The following is an 18,464-nucleotide window of genomic DNA, read 5'->3' on the forward strand; positions in this document are numbered from 1 at the left end:
TTTGTTTTTTGGGGGAAAAAAAGGAGGTGAATATTTTCTTCTATCTCTGCCTTAAACTCCACAATCCTTTCATGCAATACATTTGGGAAGTCAAATTATTTGCTTAATTTGGGTGTCAGCTTAGTTGTACTAAGGTTGGAATGGTGGGTCCTCAAGTCACACCAGTTGAGAACCACTGTTCTAGTATTTAGTTACGGCGGTTTACACAACCCAAATTTGATTCACCTTGCATTGAATTTGGTCAGCGATTAATATTTACCGTAAGTATAGAAATTGCACACCCCCGGTAGCTTTTAATTTCATATGCCCTTTAGTACAGTGCGCTATTTTTGCCTTCTAGTGCAGAAAACACTATACTCCAAGATAAAATTGGGCAAATAACTCCACAGGGAGAACACCCAACATGCAATATGCAAATAGGCAGCAGGGGAAGCGACAGCCTCTGAAGGGTAGCGCCCAAATGCAGAGCTGAACATCAACTTATTCTGCTTTGCACCTTCAGTGTTTTTACCAGGGTCATGCAAATCATATTTGATAGTGCAAGAACAAGGACACTGCGTGGGCATGCTAAGAAAGGGAGGGAGACATGAAGATGGTGGGGTTTTCTTCGTTTTGTGGATAGAAATGTAAAAAGGAAAAGGAGCAGCAGCTCGAAAGCCAAACTGCAGGGAAGTGTGAGCGCGCTTGAAGGTGCGTGCGTATTTGGCGCGTCCGAATGCGCGCGGGGGGGAGAAACTTGCTCCGTTTGCGCACTGTGGTCCTACTACATCGCCTCCTTCGTTCTCCCTAAAGAGGAACCTGGAAGCAAGGAAATGTGAAGAAGCTTAAAGCATGGCATGCAAAGATGTTTTCTGCCAATTCTGCGAATTCAATGGTAACAGCGACGAGTCCTGTTTTTATTTGGAGTGCTGTGACTATCGTCTACTTTTTCTCTTCGGCCACTTGGTGAGTCCGGATTTTCTAGCGGGGTAAAAAAAACTTTCATTTTTTAAAAACTCTAAATCGTTCGATTTTCCTGTCCAGTATTAAGAACACCACACGGAAGGATGAAAGATTATACCCGGAGAATTTTACGCGCATTTTAGACCGGCTTCTGGACGGTTACGATAGCAGGCTGAGACCTGGATTTGGAGGTACGTCATAGTTTTTCCAGATTTCCACTCTACATTTACGAAATAAACCATGCATTAAATGCAGCTCCTGTTTTAAAACGTCTTTTTACTCTTACGAAATGAATCAATGCAACCTGACGTGCCATTCTGGACTGACCATTAACTTTACGCGTAATGACCTAATTAAATGACGCAGTGACGAAACTTTGCAGATTCATGCAACCTCCAAACAGGACATCAAGACCCACGCAATGTTAAACGGTATATTTGTTACTTTTATCCCCGTATAAGCTCACAGAGCATGCTTATATAATCGCGTTAATACACAGTTCAAGTGCAAAAAGTGCACATTTGATTCCCAAGCATGTCTGAAAGCAATATTGTACGCAGTTGATCCCTGCTATGAAGACATCAGTCAAGTTTACATGTTACTAAAAGAGAAAAATAAAACTGGATTATGTGTTGCAGGCATAAATAAGGTTCATTAGGCATGTTTATAGGAGAGGAATGGGGAAGGGATTTTAAAAAAATAAAATAAAAATGAAGCTTGAATAAGTGTTTGGGGACTTTAAGGGCATTTAAAGTTGATGACGTGTTTTATTGTCTCATCAGGTCGAGTGACGGAAGTCAAGACAGACATTTACGTGACAAGTTTTGGTCCTGTGTCAGATGTTGAAATGGTACGAGCTTGTTTTTTTCCTTCCCTTCTTTACAACTTAAAATGTTGCATTGCTAAAAATATGAAAATATACATAAATACATGATTTTTAATACATTGCATTAATTCATTTGTTAATTCTTTGCTTTTCTGGGATATCACTGGTGCAGTTTTGCAAGGAACACACATCGTCACCAATGCCGAATTAAAAATTGTCTAATCTGTGTTACACTATAGATAAAAAAAATTCAAATGTAGTCCTTGTAGCAAAAAAATAACCCAGATTATATAGAGTAGTCTAATATACCTATGTATTTGTGGAAATGTCCCCTCAAATCTCTGTAACGTTATGCACAACTGTGACTAAATTGGAAAATGAATTGTACTTCAAAAGTTGAGTTTCAGCTACTTGGGTAATTGTTTGTTATGGGTGCAGGACCCAAGTGAAAGGTAGCAGGAACTGAGGCAGGGGTGCGGGTGAGGCAGGGTATTTAATAACAAAACCGGCAACAAAGTAACAAACAAACAAGGGGGTAGAGAACAAAAAACATGTTTGAACAAAATCAAACCTGACAATAATCAACCACAAAAACAAAGACCAAACCAGAAATGGAAATGCAAGGAACAAAATAACAAACAAACAAGGGGTCACAATTAAAGTAGAGGTAGTTGGTGCTTTCTGGCTGTCACACTTTCTCCTGTGCCAATGGTTCAGCTGCAGGATTGTCAGCTAGGAACCACCTATTGTCAACGTTTTGCTTCTTTCATCGCTAGAACGTCCCTTGGTGGTGGAGCAAGGCCGGGTCATCGTCCTGCCTCCCTCTGTGCAGCTGCTTTTGCGGTTTAAATGTTCTTTCCCCAGCTCATGTCGTTCATCTTTAACCAGACCAAAAGCTGCTCTTCTCTGCCTCCTCTGCCAGGTCTTTTGTTTGCCCTTTTTGGTCTCCCTCCTGTCACTCCTACATCTTTCAGGTGGATGACCGCCCCATGAAGCCTTGACAATCGACCTCCACCGGGCAGATTGTCACCTTCCAACTAACTTCCCGGCAGTCAGCAGCCATCTCTGAGCACTTGGCTTTCCTGCGCTCAAAGGTGGCCACGATTTCGCCTTCTGATGGCGCTGTGAGCTCTATGAGGTGCACCATTCCTGCCTTTGTGGACACAATGTCAGGGCAGAGAGATGTTATCGTAAACTCCGTGACAAACTAAAGCTGCTTTTTGAGACAGACTCTCATGTTCCACTCCCGCTCAGGGGAGAAGGACCTTGGTTTCTCTCTCAACATGGGGCTTCTTTGTTCCCACTCTTCCTTGACAAAGCTAGTGTGGCTCCCTGCTGGGTAATTTCTGTCTGCCCCCTCGGCACCCCTCAAGCATCTCAGCGAATTTCCTCAGGACCTCGAGGAGAGGCCTGGTCTTTATCTGCATGTTGCCCAGCCTGAGGGACTGTAATGGGAGTCGGAGTACATTCTTTCTGTAGAGGTCTGTTTTCAAAATGCAAAGTGGCAGTCCCAGCCACTTTCGATGAATGATTTGGCTTTCCCATCCATCTTACTCACAGCGAAAGGGGAGATTTCATTCATTTTTAGGGTCCACATCAGCCTTCTTTAGAGAATCGTCTGGCCGCACCAGACCTTTTATTTTCCAGGGAGTTGGCTTTGGTCGATCTTTACCAGGCCATTCATAAGCTGTTTCATGACAGTCCTCCCCATCTGTCGGAAAAAAATAACATGTCCGGACAAAATCAAACCCGGCAATATCCAAATCAGAAACAAAGCCCCAAATCAGAAATGGATTGCAAGGAACAAAGTAACAAACAAACAGCGGGTCACAAAACAAATAACACGTTCAAACAAAATCAAATAATGATCCAAACTAGAAACAAACACTAAAATGGAAATACAATGACCCCACCCAGCATGCTGTATAAGCAGTCTCTATCACGTCTTTTGATAATTAGGGAGAGGTGTGTGGTGATTGGGTTTAGTTTTGTCATGCTCCACACCTGATTGGCGCCCCCTGGGGGAATGTGGCGTGCCACACCCTAACACAGTGAGACAAAATTATTGTTGGAAATAGAAAATGGACAAGTAAATTGTTATCTTGGACTAGAAAACCGTTTTGCTTGTTTTTTGGGGCGCGAATGCTTTGGGAGAAATCTTTTCCACAAACGTTTTGCTATCACTAAACAGATTTTGTATGAGTGGTGGCCAAAACCGAGTAATAGATTAAGAGCAGGAAACATTTTTGAAAACTTATACCTTCTTCTACCTGACAGTCAGAAAAGGCCATTTTCAATATTTTTGGCAATCACTATATACAACTGGGAATAACCAAACATCTCGTAGTTACTGTTACTATATGAGTATTAACAAAAGAGGAACTGTTTGCTCAGCAATATTTAATTGGTGCCAGGTTTCGGATGAATTCCATTGCTTTTTAATGGAAATCAGACACATGCAAGGGACTAGTTTTGGCATGGTTATGTGTCCCCACCAATATCAAGCAATCATCGTTTTGTCTCCACCAAAAAAAAAGAAAGATCAACGACCCATTCACATAGCACCGCAGAAAGGGATAAATCACATTCTCTGCTGAAGCGTGGACGCATATGACCAACGTGATTGCCTGTGCCTACATCCTTGGGAACATGACATATGCCCCCCCTTTCATTTCTATATTTGGTACAAGAAAAACAAAAAACAAACATAGTAAACATAATCTGATTTCATCCTTGTTTCTCCTAGGAATACACGATGGACGTGTTCTTTCGCCAAACATGGGTGGACCGCAGGTTGATGTACGAGGGTCCCATTGAGATTCTGAGGCTGAACAACTTGATGGTGACCAAAGTTTGGACCCCAGACACTTACTTCAGAAATGGAAAGAAGTCTGTGGCCCACAACATGACAGCTCCCAACAAACTCTTCCGCATCATGAAGAATGGGACCATACTCTACACTATGAGGTCTTGCCAGATGGACTTATTTGAAGTAACAAATAGAAAGAGATTCGATATTTGATTTCCACTTTTAGTTGAGCTTTGAGACTTCAAACTTGTAGGCTTCTATTTTAAATAAACAAGATTTTAACTTGCTGCTAATATTTAGCAGTATGTCGAACCGGTATATGTAAATGTTAATGTAAATGGTCTGCATTTATATAGCACTTTTCAAGTCAATGAAGACCTCCTAAAGTGCTTTACAATGTGCTTCACCCTTTTCCCTTTTACTCACCAACTGACTAACATATAACAAAGCTAGAGAGCAGGATTATTATATGTTGATACGCAGGGTTGGGCGCGATACTGAAGAACAGTAAATATTTACAGCTACTTTATATAATATGCCACTCTTTTATCCCCAGATTACTCACAACCAAGCAGTAGCGTTTTACTCCAAAAGTAAAGTCTAGCAACAAATTAACGTATATACTTGCATAGAAGCCAACCCCCTAAAACTGCTTTAAAATAGATTCAAAGTAAAATATATAAAGGAAATGTGTACATCAACCTGTTGACGTTGTAAACCTCCATATTTCTTAGCTTGTGCAAACTTGAGAGCTTGCAAGCAAACACTTAGCTGAGACTCTCCATATCCATTTTGGTTCTGGGCTTCAACTCACGAGAAAAATTCCTTTTCCACTTCTGGGTACTGTCCAAGACTTTTTCCTTTTTCTTTAGGCACGGTGTATTGCTAAAATAATTTTACAAAATAATTCATATCATTTTTACTGTAAATTCTGTGCTTATGTTTGCCCCATTATTTAAGTTGGTTTCCACAAGCTGCCTACTATTTTCTACTGGTGAAACACAACCAACTATGTGCTTTTAAGTTATTTTATAGTTGTAAATTTGGCTTAGATGTGAGAATATGCGGGAGGGAGAATATCTGCATGAGGAGAAATTCAACATCATACTCTGTGCTTGAGAAAGCACCGCCATAACTGTATTCAGATGTATTTTGTAGGTGGATACAAACATGCCTACTTGTTTTTTTGGGTCGGATAGAGGGTTGTATGCAGAATTATAAGTGATGCAAAACTATTCAGCAATCAGAGAGCGCAATTCATTATCAGCATTTAACGAGCAGCGCAGTAACATTTCGAGGAGTAACAACAGATGAGACACTGCATTTTATTAATAACGGGTTGCAGTATTCAAAAACAAGAAAAGTAAATATGTTCCTGGAAAATGATTCCTTTGTTACGTGTTAGTCCAAGCACTTTTGACACGTAGTAAAGTTGATCTAAACTTTTCGTTTTGCAGACCAATAAACAATCAAGGTTCGGTCAGTTGGGGGGTATTACCACCATATCCACAATCAAACGCGTTTTATTCTGAAAAAACGACTTTACTAGGTCATGATTGAAAGCTGCTGCGAGCACTCCTAAATGGGAACAGCCCGCCTTCTCAAAGATCAGCTGGCCAGAACCGCAAATAGAAATATGCCGTTACGTTGTGTAGGATGCAGGCCAGCCTTTAAAATAGAATAGTCCTCCTATTAAACACAAGATAGGCAGCAAAACGAAGATCAGTATTTTTTGCTGTTGCTTGAACATTATACTATACGGACACTGAAAGTACATTATAAAAATACATGATAACACAGAGGCAAAAACTTCATTTTGAATTTGATTCTCATCTCACAAGCTTTGTTTCTGTAGTTAAAAAGAAAGATAATAGTTCAAATGAACACATTTTTCTGAGAAGGCAGATAATTTATTTTTAATTTTAGTTTTTTTTTCTTTCAAATCACAGTAACAGAAATATTTGAAATTATACGATATTTTTGATCATTTTATTATTTTTTTATTATTAAAATCAGAACAATAACTTTTAAAAGTATAATATATATCCTGACTTTAATAAAAATGATTACATTTAATTATTCATTCAAAATGTTTCTTTAACCAATATTAGAACAACAATTCATCAATATTAGACAATAACTCTTTTTTTTTTTTACTAAAATCTCCAAAATAATATTTGAAAGTAAAACAAATCCCAAATTAATTGAAAAAAAGAAAAGGTAAAATATTTTTTCTGATAATTGTAAAATATTCTTAAAATACAAAATGATCTGAAATGTGCAATAATAGTGTCATGGACCCAGACGCGTGACGTTTCTCACACAAGTCTTTTATTTTACGGGAAATGGGGAGTCATGCATGTAAGGCAGCAGTCTGGTGTGAAATAATAGGAAGCCAGAGGCCAACAAGATCGATGCCAATTGCCCGAGTAACGCAGTGGCTCAGGAGGTAGAGCGCCCGTCTTGGGATCAAGAGATCGCAGTTACATGTCGAAGTGTCCTTGGGTAAGACACTGAACCCCTAATGTCCCAACAAGCAGGTTAGAGCCTTATATGGCTGCACGGCCGCTATTGGGAAATGTGAAGCACACTGTAAAGCGCTTTGGGAAGTCTTGACTTGAAAAGCGCTATATAAATGCAGATCATTTCATTTCATTTCATATTGGACAGCTGGGGTCGGTACCGGACAGGACGGGACAGACAGAATTGATATCGAAACAGGATATCGAAATTAAACAGGACAAACTAGAAAGTAACAAAACTGGAGAGAATAATAAACAGGACAAAAATAGACAGGAACGATAGCGGACAGGAAAAGCAAGCAGGAAACCGGACATAATCAAAACCCACGTCTTGCGGGGCAGAGGTTCGTTGACGGACTGACAAAAGGTGAGTGAGAGTACAGAGCTTAAATAGAGGGGAAGCCAATCTTTCAACGAGCTGCAGCTGGCACCATTTGGGCGCCATGGCAACCATGACACATTCAAAAGTTTTTTTTTTCTACCAATACTAGAAAAATAATACATCAATATAAACAATAATTATTTTTTTATTTACTAAAATCCCCAAAATAATATTTGAAAGTAAAACAAATCCCAAATTAATTGGAAAAAAATAGGTAAAATAATTTTTCGAAAAATTGTAAAATATAATTCTTAAAATAATACAAAATGATCTGACATGTTCAATGATAAATCATTTTACTCGTTTTAAGTATAATTTGTCGTATTGTACTCACGAAGTAGTTTGGAAAAAAATGGAAAAGTGACTAAAATAGCAAAATCCCAATAATTCATCAGCACAGAAAACTTTTCTTCAAAAATAAGAAAAAATGTAATCTAAGGATTAAACAATGTAATATGATGCATATTTTCAGTGTGCTTTTTTGTCTTTGTTAATCTGGTATAAAAAATAACATTTCATCTTCATATTTGTGTTCTTTATCAGTCTCTCATTCTCTTTTTTTTCTTCTCTCTTATGTTCAACAGATTGACGATTAGTGCAGAATGCCCCATGAAGCTCGTGGACTTTCCCATGGACGGACACGCCTGCCCTCTCAAATTTGGAAGTTGTAAGTTTTGTATAAGAGTCTCTAATGTATCTGCAGGCTTCGTACAGGTGCTTAGAATCCTTGAAAATGCTTGAACTTTCATGTTTTCAAGGATTGCCTACATTTTGGGTGCAGTACTTGTAAATGCTTGACATTGTGGCCATGTTTCTCAACAAGTCTACATAAAAATGATGCAGACACTGCTCTTGGAAGGCTTTTCTTTGCCATTGCATTCTTTTTCCATCATGATTAACTGCAGATGGCATTAGTTTGTATGCCATTGCCTATGAAGCATCCTCGTCCTCTATGGGTCGTGCACAAGAGGACAGATGAACATGTGTATTAGTGATAGGATGATGTATAAATTATAGACGGCTAACATGGGCCATGCAAACAATTAAGGTTGCGTTTCGCAGTGGTAAATTGTAATAGGAAGAACTTCCTGCAACTGAAAATATGAGCTACACAAAATTGTCATTTTTACCCAACACCTACAGTATGGAGAGAGATGTGTTTAAAAATATATTTTCACACGTATTGTTCAGATCCACAAATATATTCGTGATTTACTAAAAAATGATGTCTTGATAATGTCAGGACCAGAACGGAAACAAGACCCAATTGCGTAATGTTTCTCACAAGTTTATTGCGATAGAGAGAGGAAGGGCAGCGCCCACGATCCGGTACTAGCTAGATGCGGGAAGCAAGTTGCTATCGCACTCAGATTGTGATCCGAATACGGAAGTGGATCTTCCGTAGCGAGCTACGGCGGTGTCAGGGACGGAAAAACAGGTCAGTTGTCGGAAACGAGTCGTAAGCCAGGACGGGAGAGCAGACGTGGTCGGGATCAAAACAGGTCGTAGCTGGAGACGAACGGGAGCAAAACGGGACAGGCAGGGGTCAGGGTCGAAAAAGGCTTGCCTTGTATAAACAGAGGTTCGCAGACGAACTGACAACAGGGGATTGACAGGACTGGGTTTAAGTAGGGACAGGGAGCCAATCAGAGCCTGCAGCGGTTGGCGCCAAATGAGCAGGCACAGGTGATTCACATCGGTAATCATCACAGATAAATGCATATGCAAGATTACAAATAGAGTATGAAAATCACAGATAGAGTTGCTGTTCTGCAAAATGATTTATGATACATAATTTCTTATTTTAAAGGTACTTGAGAAATTGGAAAATTGGCTTTGAAAGTACTTCAAAAGTGCTTAAATTTCGAGAAAGGTGTATGAACCCTGGTTCCATGTTGTCATCGAAATCTCAGACTGTTAATACAAAATAATGACATCTTGGTAGTGTGTTCCATTGTTGCGATTTTCACCAAACAATGAAAGTTCAACTCAGCACCATTGTTGATAACGTGTACTGGTCAGCAGAAATGAAAAAAAAACAAAAAAAAACCTGAAAAAGACTTATCTCAATTAAAGTAGCTCCTCCAATAGAAAGGCGCATGCTTATCAGCAGCCGTTTAGAGATTCTATCTGCCAAAGAGAAACAAGGAACGGAACTCACGTTTGTCTTTGCTCTCGGCCAATCTTACACAGCATGTACATGACATTGTGGAGGACAAATTCTACATTTTCGGTTATTGTCACCGAGCACCTCCGCTCGCGCTCACCTCCAGTCGGGGGGAAACGTCCCTGGATGCGATGTGGCCCAGAGCAAAGGAAAGGTCAGAATCCCTTTCTCTGCCCCAGGATAGCAAAGACCTACGCAGCTATTTTCCATATCTCCCATACGGGCGTGTACGCACACTCGTATCCCCCCTCTTTCTCCTCTGCCTTCATTCCCCCACACACTTTTCTTTTTTTTTTGTGCTTCTCCATCTGGACTTGTGTGCGCACTCCATGACACACCAGAGTCATTTCATTTTGGCAGCACAGTTGGTATCCTGCTGGTGCCGAGTCCCATAGGGAGTGGAAGGCAAAGGCAGCTGTCATTTTGTTGTGCATTTACAGAGTGGTCGAAAAAAATTGAAGGGAAACGTTAGGATGTAAAACTCAATGTCGGGCGCGTTACTGAAAAACAGTCATTACAGTGACTAGCGAAAGTATTATGCCCCACACCCTCCCAAGAACTTTACGTCATATTTCTGTCATGAACCGGAACAGAATCAGGACCCAAACGGGTGACGTTTCTCACACAAGCTTTTTACTTTACGGGAAATGGGTAGTCATGCACATTATGCAGCAGTCTGGCGTGAAATGATAGGAAGCCAAAGGCCGACGAGATCGATACCAATTGCCCGAGGGGATATCGGACAGATGGGGTCGATACCAGACAGGACGGTCTAGACAGGATTGATAATGAAACAGGATATCGAAGTAATACAGGACTAACTAGATGGGAACGAAAACTGGAGGGAATAATAAACAGGACAAAAATAGACGGGAACGAAACTGGAAACCGATATTAAACAGGACAAAAATAAACGGGAACAATACTGGACAGGAAATGCCAACAGGAAACAGGACCTGAGTCAAAACCCATGTCTTGCGGGGCAGGGGTTCGTTGACGGACTGACAAAGGAAGAATGAGAGCACTGAGCTTAAATAGACGGAAAGCCAATCTGTCAATGAGCCGCAGCTGGCGCCACGTGGGCGGGGCCAATTGGGGGCCATGGCAACTGTGACAATTGCCACATTTCAGGCTACAAACTTTTTTTTTTCAACATTTTATTTTGCATTGACAACAAAAAGACTGAAAAGTAGGTTTTGCAAAACTATTGCCCCTCTGTTCCCTCAGCTCAGCCAACTGACTCCAGAAGTTCCCTGGTGACTTTTGAATGATCCAATGTTAAAGTAAATGACCAACAATGACAAAGAGAGTGCTCCTGCGTGTCATTGAGTCTCAGTTTAAATTTTCCTGCTCCGTGATGGGCTAAGACAGTAATATAAAGAGCAAGAACACAGAAGGCAGGTCTGGGATAGAGTTGTGGAAAAGTTCAAAGTAGGAATGGGATACAAGAAGATTATTTACACATCTCTTGGAACACTGTTCGAGCAACAATATCAAAATGAAGAGAGCATGAAACCACTGCAAACCTACCAACACCTGGCTGTCTCTCTAAATTTTCGCCCCAAATAAGGAGAAAACTAATCCGAGAAGCAACCAAGAGACCCATGATCACATTATATGACCTGCAGGCCTACACAGCTAAGGTAGGACAATCCGTGCATAAGACAACTATGACTCATATTCTACATGAATCTCCCCTTTGTGGAAGGAAAAGGAATACCATTAAAAGGGCCCGTTTGGAGTTTGCAAGAAGCCACATTGGAGACAAAAATAAAATAAGGAACAACAGAATGAATGGATATTATCAAGAAGTGAAGGAATTTCAGTTGAATAAATGAATCTTCGTAAAGAACATTAATTACTACAAATATAGTAAAGGAGTAATAACAAATAAATGATGATGAGGTTATAAAAGAAGAACCATCATGACTACAGTATTTTCCTGACTGTAAGTTGCAGTTCTTTTCTTACATTGGCAGGGGGCACTCCGGTGCGACTATATATGTTTTTTACTTAAATTAAAGTTTTTTGGCTGGTGGGATTCATACAGTTTATACATGTGTATTTGCAGTCACAAATATCTAACTGTAGGCACGTGAGTATGAACCCCCTTTCTTTAGCCGTTTATAAAACTATGCGGGAAAATTATTAAAAAGTTAACCCAGATGTCAGGACCAGAACGAAGACAGGACCCACATGCGTGCGTTTCTCTTAGTTTTATCAGGAAGAAGGGAAAGGGTAGTATACAGGATCCGTAGATCGTTGATCGTGGGGAGCAGGTTACTCAGACGCGGAAGTGGTATTTCTGTGGCGAGCGCAGGCAGTGTCGAGAGCGGGGAAAAATAGATCGATGGCCGGGACAAGGGGAGCAAAAACGTAGTTAAGTTCAGAAAAGGGGTCGGAGCCGGGTATCAAACAGGAATCAGGACAGGAGAGAGTCAGGGTCGAAAAGGCTTGCCTAGCGTGAGCTGAGGTTCGCCGATGGACTGACAACTGGTGACAGGAAGACGGGGGGTTTAAAAAGAGACAAGCAGTTAAAGTGTCACATAAAATGACACTTATTTTTACAAGGAAGATGCTTCAAAGAAATTAATACTACTTTTCGGAACATCCAATAACAACATCTTTTTGCGATAGAAATAATACCCTAGTTAGCGTTAACCAGCACTCAACCAGTGTTTTGATTGTGCACAGATGCTTACCCCAAAACGGAGATGATATATACTTGGACCAAAGGGCCCGAACACTCAGTGGAGGTCCCCCCAGAATCCTCCAGCTTGGTCCAGTATGATCTCATCGGCCAGACTGTCTCCAGCGAAAGCATTAAATCCATCACAGGTGAGACCACTGGTATAATTTGTATGATTGCTTCCATTTTGTCGCAAAAAACTTGTCTTAGAGTTGAGATCGGCCCTAAAAATTTAGCTTGGCCCGACCCGGCCCCTCTATGTTCAAAGTTGTATCTTCACAATGTCACCAGTCATTGAAAAACATTATACCACACATTATTGGAAGGTTTAAACTCTCAAGATTCAAGATGTGATGACCATTTTCAAATATACTCATCACAGAACATCACCATCAGTCTGAAACAAGATACCCAAAAATTATAAAGCTGGCATAGCTCACCGAAAACGTCTCCTGGGATTCTGTTCATGATACGATTTCCTGCTAATATGGTGGGGTTACATTCACGAAAACTCCAGTGAATCCAACCGCGTAAAATATTTACTCCACAATAACGATAATGCTGACAGATTAAAAAAAAATCCGCCTAAAAGCATTCCTGCATTGTTTGATATTCATTGAATCCAACTGTTTGGCTTTATGACGCCCCTTTAAAAATAAGCACACTCGTCAGATTCTTTTTAATACTTTAGTTAGCTTCTGACCTTTTGGTTGACACCAATCTTGGCCGTTTGCAAGATTTTTTTTACAGTCCTTAGCCTTGGACAACCTATGAGGGCCTGTATTGAAAACAACGTCATGGCCAATTCAGCTTCGAATGTCTTTACCCAATAGTGACCGATTCAAATGTGAATCTACACATTTGTTAGCTAATGTTATTCAATTGTAAATATGTAAATATTAACTTGGGAATTCAAATTGAAACAAAAGTTAATGTGCGCAGAGCCAATCATGATTCATTTCACGCCCCTTTATCACGCGCAAATGTTCACAGTCATGGATTGACTTATAGAAAGAGAGAAATAAAATATTTACAACTCTTTCACAACGTCTAAAAATTGGCCAAAGTGAAACACACAAATGGAGTTTTAAGGGCTGTGAGCTGGTCGTCTCCAAATGGTCACTTTTAGGAACGCCTAGAGTTAGCATTAGAAAAATGTGTAAAACACAATATTTAGTTTTTCAGAATGTGATCAAATTTGACAAGGTAATAGGTAAGGCATTAAGTTGTCTCACCTGTTTTCCAGCTGAGATGCCCATGCTACACTCTTTTTAAGGCATTTTATTGACCAATTAAAACCTCCTATTTCTGTGTGTTCACCTCAGATTACTCAATTTTGGTAGCATTTGCAGTTATTTTTTAATTTGGGACAAAACCTCAGAGTGTTACATTTCAAAAGAGACAAAAACCGTCCATATTCTCCAAATGGTTCAAAAAAATTCAGTTTCTTTGTGTACGTTTTGGATAAAGATTTTATGCGAATTTTATAGGAATGTTAAGAAGTCTGGCCCAGACCGAACTTGACAAGATAACTTGGTTTGAGGGACAGAAAAAAAAACCAAATTTGCATATTTTATTTGTGAGAACGAGAGAGGACACGGGAGGAAGACAGTATGGCTTTAGCCATAGAGGGACGCTGGATACTGGACAAATATGGCAGCGACCTAAGAGTGTATTCCATTGTTTAAAAGAAATACAAATCTTTCCACCCATGTTTTTTTTTTTCAGAAAAAAACTAACATAGGTTTGATAGTTCATGTATTTTTGCATAGTATTCAAATGAATATTTCTTTTTAATAAATGAAAGATTTTTGTTCCGCTAGAAGGCACTAAATATTACACACTGTCTCTTTAAAATCTTCGGACCTTGTTAATCTTTCAACATGGATGGAGATAGATTGAACGTGCACCTGTTCTGTCAGCCATTGTGTGAGACTACTGACAAAATAGTTTTAAGAACAGGAAGTACTCAAGTAACCTAGATGTAAAATTATTTCATACTATTTTTCAACTTAGAGCTAAAAAAAAAATCTAAACTTTTATGTAAAACACTTCTTATTGAACTTACAACTGTTTTTGTCTTGTATTACATTTAAACACTGTAACTTTATGAATCAAAAACATAGTGCCAGAAAACATCCGTAAATTATTCATTCGGAAAGAGGGAAATTATAACATAAGGGGCTGTAGTGAATTCATAATCCTAAAGGTGAGAACCACCAGGAAAAGTATGTGTGTGTCTGTGTGTGGAGTCAAGCTTTGGAACAATTTACAAGAGATCAAATAATGTCCAACTATTCACTTGTTCAGGTTTAGATACAAAGGAACATTCCTGGCGGAATACAGAGCTGAGGAGGGTGCGGTATGAGTGGTGCGGGAGATTGGGAATAGTGCGTCTAGTTAACTTTGTGTTATTGTTGCTATTCTTATATCATAACTGTTATTATTAATGTCATTACAATTGTTGTTATATTATTGGTGTATTTGGTGGGGAAGATGAAGGGGTAGGTAATATAAGCATTTGCTTCTTACTACCCCTTTTGGAACATATTATGTAGCATTATTTTGTTGTTGAGTTTTTGTTCTGTTTTTATTTTGATGTTCGAATAAAGTTTTAATTCATTCATTCATTCAATCAAAAACAGTTGCAGTAAGGGCAACACAGATACCATTTGTACATAACGTTCCCATCCCTATGTAAAACAACTGATATTTTTTAATGGAACAGTGTGTATTATTTGACCACTAGATGTCGCTGTGTTGTACAATGCGACCGAAAATGAGTGTTACCAAGCACAAGGAAGATACAAACTACGGAGACTCAAAGAGACACAACCGCACAATTTTTCTGCCCAGCCTTTTGCGAAATAAATGCAAATTTCTCAACCTGAATACTTAAGCTCTACAGCAGGGGTCAGGAACCTATTTGACACTAAGAGCCATAAAAGCAAAAAATGTTTAAAAAAAAAAATGAGAGAGCCACATCATATATTTTCAGACAAAATGGAAAAACTGCCAAACACGCTCTCTAGACAAAAGCTAATTCTTCAGCACATTTTATTTCACTGTGTGTCATTTGATGATTTTATCAAATGTCTCATCTCATCTCATCAGCTGTACCGCTTATCCTTATTAGGGTCGCGGGGGGACTGGAGCCCATCCCAACCATCTCCGGGCAGTGGGCAGGGGACACCCTGAACTGGTTGCCAGCCAATCGCACACAGGGACAGACAACTCACTCGCTCAGTCACACCTAGGGACAATTTGGACCGGCCAATTTACCTGAAATGCATGTCTTTGGAATGTGGGAGGAAACCGGAGTGCCCGGAGGAAACCCACGCAAGCACGGGGAGAACATACAAACTCCGCACAGTAAGGCCGGTAGCTGGATTTGAACCCACGCAGGAGGTTCCCACAACCTCAGAACTGTGCCGCACACGCGCTAACCACTGCGCCGCCGTGCTGTCCTTAATCAAATGTATGAAATGAAAATAATGCCAAATCCTGTGTCCCAAATCAATGTAAATATGTCATTTACAATTTGTCTTTCACCTTCAGTTAAGAGTGTTGAGGCAATTTTTTTCCATGAAATGTGTCCTTAATAACGGTTTCAAAACAATGTGCATGCAAAGTGCTTTTGTAAAAATGTCACAAATTACTGCAAACGATAAGCATATCGTCATATTCAATTTCGGTGTAGACTGCACTAAGCGAGAGAGAGAGAAGGAAGTGCCTTGCGCTATGTGCAGGGATCCGCCCACCTGTACTGCTCACCCAATCAAAGTCGTTTGCCAACGTTTTTATTTCTCAGTTTAAATGGTTTCTTATCAAACTTCTGCATTAAGTTGCTTCGGCTTTATATGGACCAAAATCGGGATGAAATCACTTGACTTTGGAACGCCACAGAGAGATGTGCAAGAGTTACATTTTATTTCGCAGCCACATGTACTCATGAAAAGAGCCATATATGGCTCCCGAGCCATAGGTTCCCTACCCCTGCTCTACAGTGTATTTGCAGCGTGCTGAATGCAACATTTCAAGGGTGTCAAGCGCTAATTCCTCTGTGTTGATGGCGCAGGTGAATACGTGGTGATGACGGTTTTCTTCCACTTGAAACGCAAAATGGGCTACTTCATGATCCAGACGTACATCCCGTGCATAATGACGGTCATCCTCTCGCAAGTGTCCTTCTGGATCAATAAAGAGTCGGTTCCGGCGCGCACCGTTTTCGGTAAGTGGACTCACTCGAGGTTGCCAACTTTTTGGTCGCCTGTCGGATGGCTTGGAGTGCCGACACTTTTCATGGAGAGCTCCTCCGCCGATGCGGGCCGATGTTCGAAAGATACCATCGGACGGGAACACAAAGTCAGTTTGGTGATTATTTAGAGCGGTATTTGGTGTCCTTTTTGAGGCAAGGCACACAATTTTCGTTAAAAAATCTCGAGATCAAATTCAAAAAGGTATTTCCGGCACCAGTTTCGTGTTTTATTTTGTTTTTAGAGCTAAATGATCACATTGCCTTAATTGACAGTATAAAGGTATCTTAGCTAATGTTATTCAATTGTAAATATGTAAATATTAACTTGGGAATTCAAATTGAGACAAAAGTTAATGTGCGCAGAGCCAATCATGATTCATTTCACGGCCCTTTATCATGCGAAAAATTCTCACAGTCATGGATTGACTTATAGAAAGAGAGAAATAAAATATTTACAACTCTTTCACAACGTCTAAAAATTGGCCAAAGTAAAACACACAAATGGAGTTTTAAGGGCTGTGAGCTGGTCGTCTCCAAATGGTCACTTTTAGGAACGCTATCGATATGACAGAGTTAAACCACCACAGGGGACGTGTTATTGTGTCTTTAACTTCCTTCTCTGGATGGTGAAAACTGCAGCAATACAATACATTAATTTAAGAGAATCATTTGAATCTGTCAATATGAAATTTATCGTTGCTTTCATGTTAAAAAGAAAATCTACGGAACACATTTGTGGGGGATTAATTGTTTTTCAATCTTAAATTGTTTCTTCCTTGCTTCCTTCCTTGCTTGCTTCCTTCCTTCTTTCCTTCCTTCCTTGCTTACCTTCCTTCTATCCTTCCCTCTTTCTTTCTTTCTTGCTTTCTTGCTTTCTTTCTTTCTTTCTTTCTTTCTTTCTTTCTTTCTTTCTTTCTTTCTTTCTTTCTTTCTTTCTTTCTTTCTTTCTTTCTTTCTTTCTTTCTTTCTTTCTTTCTTTCTTGCTTTCTTGCTTTATTGCTTTCTTGCTTTCTTGCTTTCTATCTTGCTTTCTATCTTGCTTTCTTTCTTGCTTTCTTTCTTTCTTGCTTTCTCTCGTTCTTGCTTCCTTTCTTGCTTCTTTGCTTGCTTCATTGCTTTTTTGCTTGCTTCCTTGCTTCTTTGCTTGCTTGCTTCCTTCCTTCCTGCCTTCCTTCCTTGCTTGCTTCCTTCTTTGCTTCCATCCTTCCTTTCCCTGCCTCCTTTCATCCTGCCTTCCTTCCTTGCTTGCTTCCATCCTTTCTTTCTTTCTTTCTTTCTTTCTTTCTGCCTTTCTTTCTTTCTGCCTTTCTTTCTGCCTTTCTGCCTTCCTTCCTGTCTTCTGTCCTTCCTTTTTTCCTGCCTTCCTTTGTTTTTCTTTCTTTCTTTCTTTCTTTCTTTCTTTCTTTCTTTCTTTCTTTCTTTCTTTCTTTCTTTCTGCCTTTCTTTCTTTCTGCCTTTCTTTCTGCCTTTCTGCCTTCCTTCCTGTCTTCTGTCCTTCCTTTTTTCCTGCCTTCCTTTGTTTTTCTTTCTTTCTTTCTTTCTTTCTTTCTTTCTTTCTTTCTTTCTTTCTTTCTTTCTTTCTTTCTTTCTTTCTTTCTGCCTTTCTTTCTTTCTTTCTGCCTTTCTTTCTTTCTTTCTGCCTTTCTGCCTTCTTTCCTGTCTTCTGTCCTTCCTTCCTTCTGTCCTTCCTTTCTTCCTGCTTTCCTTTCTTCCTGACTTCCTTCCTTTCCCTGCTTCCTTCCTACCTCTGTCCCTTCTTTCCTTCTTTCCTGCCTTCCAGCCTTCCTTCTTTGCTGCCTACCTGCCTTCCTTCCTTCCTTCCTTCCTTCCTTTCTTCCTTCCTACCTTTCTTCCTTCCTTTCATGCTTC

The 18,464-nt window shown here is 39.9% G+C and overlaps 1 protein-coding gene across 2 annotated transcripts in view; it reads left to right on the forward strand.

Annotated features, from left to right (window-relative positions):
* The first annotated feature begins 682 nt into the window (after nt 1–682).
* gabra4 (gamma-aminobutyric acid type A receptor subunit alpha4) overlaps nt 683–18,464 on the forward strand; it is a 35,337-nt gene continuing 17,555 nt past the window's right edge. The window contains exons 1-7 of one of the 2 annotated variants that reach the window (XM_088343307.1): nt 683–945; nt 1,024–1,133; nt 1,725–1,792; nt 4,515–4,735; nt 8,066–8,148; nt 12,343–12,486; nt 16,416–16,568. In XM_088343307.1, coding sequence (XP_088199433.1) covers nt 845–945; nt 1,024–1,133; nt 1,725–1,792; nt 4,515–4,735; nt 8,066–8,148; nt 12,343–12,486; nt 16,416–16,568 — 880 coding nt within the window. In that variant the 5' untranslated portion in view covers nt 683–844. Of the gene's footprint in view, nt 946–1,023; nt 1,134–1,478; nt 1,592–1,724; nt 1,793–4,514; nt 4,736–8,065; nt 8,149–12,342; nt 12,487–16,415; nt 16,569–18,464 lie in introns of those variants that run through there. The other variant, XM_088343308.1, reaches the window with a different exon arrangement.

Source organism: Urocampus carinirostris, chromosome 9 (genome assembly GCF_059441175.1).
Source record: "Urocampus carinirostris isolate Australia breed hairy pipefish chromosome 9, RoL_Ucar_1.0, whole genome shotgun sequence".
In the NCBI taxonomy this organism is placed as follows: domain Eukaryota; kingdom Metazoa; phylum Chordata; class Actinopteri; order Syngnathiformes; family Syngnathidae; genus Urocampus; species Urocampus carinirostris.